Source organism: Crinia signifera, chromosome 5, assembly GCF_055691185.1.
Source record: "Crinia signifera chromosome 5, ASM5569118v1, whole genome shotgun sequence".
Taxonomy (NCBI): Eukaryota; Metazoa; Chordata; class Amphibia; order Anura; family Myobatrachidae; genus Crinia; species Crinia signifera.
The window spans coordinates 271,480,719-271,489,186 of NC_139221.1; the positions used below are offsets into that span (position 1 = coordinate 271,480,719).

Below are 8,468 nucleotides of genomic sequence, written 5' to 3' on the forward strand. Positions count from 1 at the left end.
TGTATATATATATATATATATATATATATATATATATATATACACACACACCCACACACACACACTATATATATCAATATATATATATATATATATATATATATATATATATATATATATATATATATATATCATTGATGTTTCGATGAATACACAACCAGTAATTGCCATCATCAGAGACTACATTCTGCACATTGTTCCTCTTGGTTCATAAAACGCAATTCTAGTAATGAAGCACATACTTGCCGTAGTGATACGGAATTGACATAGCTCAGGTCACCAGCGAACATGTGATGCTCCTGGATATGACACCTATACTGTACACTAGTTACTACTAGCCACACAGCTCTGAGCTTGCTCTGCAACGCGTTGCATCTCCTGTGCAGTGCGGTGCGCCTGGTACAACCGTGCGCTTGATGAGTAGTATCGCACGTCTGCGTCACTAGCGCCAGGTCCTATACATGACAGTGACAAATATTACCATAAAGTTACATAGAAGTAGAACTATTAGACGCAACAAATACATGTACCAGATACTTTTCACCAGCAGGACTTTGTAAGTCGGCGTCAGGCACCTCTGATGCTCTAAATATAGTATGTGAACTAGCTATTGATTGTGAATCATTGACTTATACCGGGTCACCTCCTCTGTCAAGTTTATGTTTTAATTACCTACCGAGGTGCATATGTAACATGTGCCATCGCCGCATGCTTAATTAACCCATTCTGTGCTTAAAGGATATATACATCCCTTCTGGGGACTCACGCTACGTTGTGAATTCACCTGCTGTTCTCTTCTTCTGCTCATCTTCCTTAATATTACAAGTTAATAATGTCTCCCCACGCTACGAAAATCCTTGGCCAAATGCTGGAACTTGCTGCTTCTGCTGCCCAGTTGCTGAGATCTCGCTCCCTACATGAGCACTGGCTATTGCCAAATATGTGCAGCATTGCTGTTTGCAAAAACATGGTAACATTAAAACACATAATGGTCATATATTTTACACTTGAGAAGATGTGGATGCACATTAGGAGCAGGATCAGTCTGTAGATGGGGATTGTGCAATTTAACTGGATAGTTAACACGTAGCCTTCATTGAAATGGGATCTCAGGATTTGGATATTTTATATTTACTATCACCTATATTTTCTGTCACTGCATTAAACCATTACTAGCAGATAACACGTTTTAGATGTAAACCTCAATTTAGATTTTTTTTAAAAGTTTTTTTATTTAAATGTATTATTATTATTATTATTATTATCATCTACTACTACATACTGTAATAATAATAATAATAGTAGTAGTAGTAGTAATAATAATAATAATAATAATAACAACAATATAGATAATAATAATAATAATAACAACAACAATATAGATAATAATAATAATAATAATAATAATAATAATAATAATAATAATAATAATAATAATAATAAAAACCAAAAATAAATGTTTGTTGGTTTTGCCATTTCTTTTTCTTGTAACCAATATACAACATATCATACAACACGTTGTGGACATAATAAAATGGTTTATTTGATGCATTTGGAGGATTGAACAGACACAATAGAGAGATATCTTTACAAACGCCAGCTCATCTCAATAACAGGGATACCGAAAGTTTATAAATACTAGAACTTAGGAACTGACACCCGAAGTTGAGTTCTGGGGATAATACTTTGTATACGACCCCTAAACCCTACTAGCAGAACAAAAGCTACAACACCCCACACGGGATATCATTAAAGTAGACAGTACTACAGTATATGACGCAGATCTGATCTATGCGCATATCATAGAAAGAGGGGATTTTAAGGCATATTGAAACATTCATCCCGCTAGAGGTGACCAATCCTGAATTTGTCTTTTACGAGCACATGGAATAGTTTCGTGTAATATGCTACAATTGTAACCCAACTTGTAATGGCAGTGAGAGGAAAAAAATCTCTAGCAGAAAAGTTTCATCAAAAGGTCAGACATTTTATTTACACTGTAATACATTGTAAAAATAAGGAGAAGCTGTGCAGGACACACACTGATTGCGACATATTGTATTTACATTGTAGCCGTGGTTGATTCTGACCAATAAGAAGCTAATAATAAAGAAAATAATAGGTACTTATGATTCATCATTTTGAAATTATGATATAGGAATTATCTTATATCTTGCATTAAGGACCTCCTCCCATTCACCCCCCCCCCCCCCCCCTTGTCAAATCCGGGGAAACTTCTACAACAGTATATAGCACTTTGATTGCTAAATCTGCCGCATATCTGCAACTGGTGGCAAGCAGAAACTATTAGTAGATCGTACATCATACATAATTCTCATGTTCAGAGCATTATCTGCAATGTATAACACTTGCTATGTACAGTTGCAGTACATATTTATTTAATTGCAGTATATGTTTAGCATTTGTCTTCAAAAACTTTGACAACCCCCCCCCCCCCCCCTTCCATACCCCCAAAGGTTTATCCCCTCCCTTTGTAGGCAATATGGGAGAACAATATCACGTGTGACAATATGTAGTGTATATGCTGGGGTATACTTATTTCATATCTGGTGTCAGGGTTACAAAAATAGCCACAAATAACATTCAGATACTACTCTTGTATGCTGTGTATATATTGCAATGGAGAAAAGAATGTCAACATTCAGTACAAAGCTGTTTTATTCTACGCTAGTCACCGGTTTGCGCCTATGACATAAGACTGCACCAGTGCTGTATGGCATGGGTAGGGAAGGGTATTGGGGAAGTGACTTGGTAATAAGGGGGCGGGACGTTAAGCTTGAATGCTGCAGGGAGAAACCAGCATCTGCACCCTGATTGGATGTCATGTTGTCGTACGAAGCATCCTAGTATTGCAACAGAGGAACAATGATATTCATAGCAGATATCTCAAGTTGTTTACTGACACTCCTCCATCCTACCCTTGGCACTGATGCTGAAAACCCCCTCCTCTCCTCTCCTGGACAAATAAAAATTAAAAAACAAACAAACAATCAAAAAAAAAACTAAGTGCAAAACTATATATCAACCCTCCATGTATAAATAAATCATATCTGCAACTCTTTACACAACTATTAAACATCCTTTGTTTTCTGAAGAAAAAGTACATGTTCCAATACAATGCAATAAAACATGGTTCCTGCTTTTTTTTATTTTGAGAGAACACAAAAAATTATAATATAAAACATAGGACAAATATTAGCTATTTATTAAATTCACAGTAGTGCGAAAAAATGCAGCAGTTAAATTCTTTGGACTTATAGCAGAACTCTTCCATGTCTTCACTGTCTGAACGTCCAACACCCAGAACATCGCTTAGTATAAAATAATCGCCTAAGCAGAAAATAATCGGTAACGATAGAGAAATCTGTTCCATTAAAACAAAAAAGAAAAAAAAAAAGAAAAAAAAATAGTTCAGGATCGGATATTTTGGATTTTTGTTTTTTTAGTTTTTTGTTTCCTTTTTGCCTGTAAATTATATTTACATTGAATATTGCGGATTTATCCCAATAACACTTTGAAGCAGAATGCTGGTATTTTGTTTGTACACTGGCCCTGGTCATTCTTGCACTGAAATAAATTCGTGTATTTTTTCTTTTTTAATTTTAATTATTGCATTGTAAGACTTTTGCATCACTCCACCGCTTTTTATTATTCACTGTCTGATTTGCTGTCCTTGGAAGTGGTGGAGTGGTTGTATAGTCCTTGTGCCATCAAGTGAAGTGCCAGGGAGTTTTTCCCCCCTGTCGCTTTTTTAATTTTAGCTCGTTTATTCTGAAACCAGATTTTAATCTGAGACTCGTTAAGATTCAGTTCCTGAGCCAAACTTTGTCTTCTCTGTTCGGTCAAATACCTGTTAGTTTGAAATTCAGCTTTCAGTCTCTGGAGCTGCTCCGCGGTGAAAGCTGTCCTGGGCCTCTTGTCTTCTTTACTGACTGTTTTCTTCTTTGGTTTACGGGATCTGGGACCTGGACAAGACGATAAAAGCGTTTATAGTCTGCCTACCTGTACAGTGGGACTGCTCTAGTACACTCACATCACAGCTGCCCATCCATAGAAAATAAATAGACCCCCAAAAAACTATCACAAATCTATCTATCTATCTATCTATCTATCTATCTATCTATCTATCTATCTATCTATCTATCTATCTATCTATCTATCTATCCAGAATTTCTGACTGTTGATCCTGTAGTGTCTTCAATTTTTATATGGCTGTGTCACTGTTCTGATCACACATATAAGGACTAATTGTCATAAACTTAATATTACAGCTACTGGTTTAACTGCAGCTAATACACAACAATTTCCCCAGTATTAACATACATTGTAAATGATCTCACACCATCATTTCCATGAACCCAGGTTTGAATATAGTGCCTGACTGGTACACAGGACCACTTTCCTATGATTAGACTCACAGCCCCACATCTCATTGATGGGTTTCCAGCCTTTATGTTGGGGCAAAAATAGACACACAGTGGGCACAAGGAAGCCCCCTCGCCACCCCCTCTCCATTCTCCCCACTTTACTGTCTCTGCACTTGAAATATTAACAGCACACATACATTAGTCATTCAGTCAAGGTAATTATTTGCTTCAAGTTGCCCACCGTATCTCTTTAATAATGAAACACGATATAAAATTCACGGGGGTGTATTGAGAAGGGGGAGGGAAGGGGTGGGGGGTGCTTTCCATAATCTGCAGGTCATTTTTTCCTATCGGTTGTATTATTTGGGTTTCTCCCCCTCTGTTTCTAATGTACAATTCTCCGTGTAGATGGGGGGCAGTGTAAGATTTGTTTTATCATGTAAGAAAGTGGGCGCAGATAGGGGGATGCTGCTGTCTTGCAATGGTCGCTTGGGACTCAAATCAATGCCAAGAACATCGCTCTCAATCTATCTCCTACCCCTCTGCATCCCTCTGTCCGTTCTCATGCCCATCCTCTGTGCCTGCAGCCACAATGCTCACCCTGCCATCACCCAGTGTGTTGCAGTGTGCCTCTATCCTACCAATGCCCTGAGATATTCCCTTATATTATACAGTATCCCTCTATCCAGCGTCCTGATTTTCTCACCACCATTTTCCCATCCTTATTTCCCTTTCATCTCCAGGACCCCAGGATCCTCCCTCCCTTCTACCACCCCCCTCTCTCTCTTGCCCTTGTTGCGGCTGCCTATGTGCACTATATGCCCCTGACAATGGCACATGCTGTCTGCTACACCTGCCAGGCTTCTGTGCGCTCAGCAATGCGCTCCGGATTGCGCACTCCCTCCATCCTGTATTTTTACGCACAGCCATACACGTGTTTTTACTACAAGCTGCCATCAATTCACAGCCTCCCTCACCCACAGATCAGAGCAGGGACACGTGGGCTCAGAGCCGGCACTTCATTGGGATAATTCTAATCCACTCTCTAGCAATGTATGGTAGAGGCAATCCTGCCTGCCTGCTATACATTCTGCAGGGCCCTGTTATCATCAACACACAGCGATATTTGTAATTAACCATCGATGTATTTCTGAGATGAGGTGTGTTTTTACTTAAATATATTTTCCATGGTGTGTGTGTGTGTGTGTATATATATATATGTATATATTTATATACACACACACACTATCACACATAGCGGTGTTGCAAGGAAGAGCTCCTGAAATGTGCTAAAATAAGCATGTGCTAGTGTGGCATACACAAATTAAAAGCCACTGCCTTTGAAATGACATATACATATTATGTATACGGAAATTCCCAAGTCATAAATAATTCTACTACTAGACCATTCCATTGTAAGGAAAGAGAGGGGACACTATATAGGAGTCTAATTTTTTTTTCTTACCATGAATAAATCAAATGACAATGTTATGGCTACAATATAGCATTATTGTTTTCTCGATAGATATATAATACTGTACGGTGTTTATTCTCCATGCACACAATTCATGTGCCATGCTCATATGGAAATGTAGATTAGGGGGTGCGTATTTGAGTCCGCTAAATATCAGCAGTAAACATATTTGCAACACTTTGTAATTCATACAAAATAATGAAATTGATAGAATTTATAAACAGTGGCAATAATGCGTATAAACAACGCGAGGGAATAAGTACACCTAGAATACTGGGAAATAATAGTGGCCTGTACCACCGCTCTATCGTAGGATATAAACACCGGCAAGCAGAAGGAGAACAATGGGTATCAAATATGACCATAACAATTTGTATGTATGTATGTATGTATGTATGTATGTATGTATGTATGTATGTATGTATGTATGCGTGTGTCTGTGTGTAGTTAGTGTGTGTGTGTATGTATATATATATATATATATATATATATATATACACACACACATACACTTTATGTAACCAATACAAAAATTATAATCTAGAAAACCTATTTATTATGAGTCAAAGATGATATATATATATATATATATACTGTAGAATAAACCAATTACATAGAACAAATTAAGCCCAAATTATGTTTAGTTAAAATGCAAAAGCCTTTTCTGCGTGTAATTGCCAGTGAGAGGCAGGACTGTGGCTAATGGGGTATCAGGACCTGGAATAAGATTTCAGCAATTTCCAGTTTCCGCCGGTGCATGTCTCGTCCATACAGCCACATTCCCTATAAGAAGGGAGGGAGAGACTATATCTATAGCTGTTATATGTTCTACCAGCGGCGGTTACAGGGGCATCACTGGATTCTCCTCTGGGAAAGTTTTTATTTTATAAAATGTATTTAATTTATTTTTTTCTGTTGATGGACAACGAAGTATATGTACTGTCACTGGACACTGCAGGTCTTACCTGATGATGGTCTATCTGAGTACCTGGTGCAGTAGACCCAGGCTGGCCATAGCATGGGCTGCTGGTTATTGGTGGAGCTGGCTTGTGAACTATCAGAGTCTGAACTCAGGGACTGGTCTCCTCCACTCATGCCTCTGGGTTTCAGGGGTCCTTCTATGCCCACCTCACTTTTCTTATCTCCCGTGACAGTGATTGCTTTGGATCCCCCTTCTCCCTCCGTGGCACTACCTCTGTGATGCCCGGGCTCTGCCCCAGAGCGAGCCACCGTGCCCCTGCTGCCCGGGAAGACCTCATCCTGCTGGGGGGCGCCTTCCTTCCTCCGCCCGAACTCCGGCCGCAGGATGTTATCGATGAAGAAGTTGGTGATCCGGTGGTGGGGCTGGTGGTTCCCCGGAGCCTGGAGCAGGGGCAGGATCCCCCGGTTGGACTCATCCCCTGACTCTGGCTGCTGCTGCTCCGCGTCCCTGTGGTTCTGGTCATTCTCTTCCATGCTGTATAGTCCACGGAGCGGCGTGTGGCTGAGCCCCTGACTGCTGCCTCCTCGCCCCGGTCACCTGCACATTCAGATGCCCCCTGTGTGAGTGGGGGGCGCCCCGGAGCAGCGGCTGTCTCTGGATGTCACTGGCTCAGTTCTGCAAAGCCAAGCAGCACCCTCTTCCCAGTGACGGGCTCATGCTCCTTCCTTCCAGGGCCGGGCAGTGGTGGCAGCAGGTAATCCCTCAGTGCAGCCAGCAGCAGCGGGGCAGTGCCCGGGCAGCATGCATGCCTCACACCTGCGCAGCATATATATATAATCATATACAGAGGACACAATGCACGCTGCACAGGGAAGAAGCAGGGGCAGGCTGAGGATGCACCAGGCACAGCTGTCCTTATGTCCTGCAATTAAATCCCAAGTGCTCCTGGCATAGGCTCCTTACTCAGGGTAAATAAAGGAGCACTCACTGGACCTGAAATACTTTCACTCTGGATTTTTGTTCTTATTTTTAATAGAGCCCCCACGAGTGACGTGGGAGCCCGGGATCCTGGACACGTGCCTGCAGCCAATGGGGTCGCTCCTCCTGAGTCACGTGATGCTGGTGCTCAGTAGTAAATTGACAGACAGAATTCCCCTCCCCTTACACCCCCTGCACCCCCCCCCCCCCATATCTCCCAACCATCCCTCCTCCCCCATTCCTATTCCCGTTCTCAGCTTTAAAACCTAGGACGCGACTGCTGAGATTGCTGCTGGTGGAAGGGTGGATCATGTGTGTGTGTGTGTGTCTATGGTGTGTATGTGTGTCTATGGTGTGTATTTGTGTATGTGTGTATGTATGTGTGTATGTGTGTCTATGGTGTGTATGTGTGTCTATGGTGTATATGTATGTATGTATGTCTATGGTGTGTATGTATGTTTATGTGTGTCTATGGTGTGTATGTGTGTCTATGGTGTGTATGTGTGTATGTGTGTATGTATGTATGTATGTATGTCTATGGTGTGTATGTGTGTCTATGGTGTGTATGTATGTGTATGTGTGTCTATGGTGTGTATGTGTGTAATACTGTCAGTCTATAGTGGCTTACATTGGGCTGTAGTGTGTTATACTATGTAGTGTGTTATGGTGTATATGCTGTGTATGTGTGCTATACTGCACATTCTGG

General features: G+C 40.8%; 1 protein-coding gene across 1 annotated transcript; it reads right to left on the reverse strand.

The window, feature by feature from the left end:
• Positions 1-1,518: 1,518 nt before the first annotated feature.
• On the reverse strand, positions 1,519-7,796 carry EN2 (engrailed homeobox 2). Its single transcript, XM_083189029.1, has 2 exons — positions 6,828-7,796; positions 1,519-3,986 (listed from the first exon to the last, which is right to left on the reverse strand). Exons 1-2 carry the CDS (start codon positions 7,315-7,317, stop codon positions 3,670-3,672), a joined length of 807 nt encoding a protein of 268 aa, XP_083045155.1. The 5' UTR covers positions 7,318-7,796; the 3' UTR covers positions 1,519-3,669.
• Positions 7,797-8,468: the final 672 nt, after the last annotated feature.

Coding starts and splice junctions, on each gene's coding strand:
- EN2 (XM_083189029.1), bottom strand. CDS start 7,317: ATGGAAGAGAATGACCAGAACCACAGGGACGCGGAGCAGCAGCAGCCA. Junction 3,987..6,827: donor CTCAGATAGACCATCATCAG/GTAAGACCTGCA, acceptor CGTCTTGTCCAG/GTCCCAGATCCCGTAAACCA.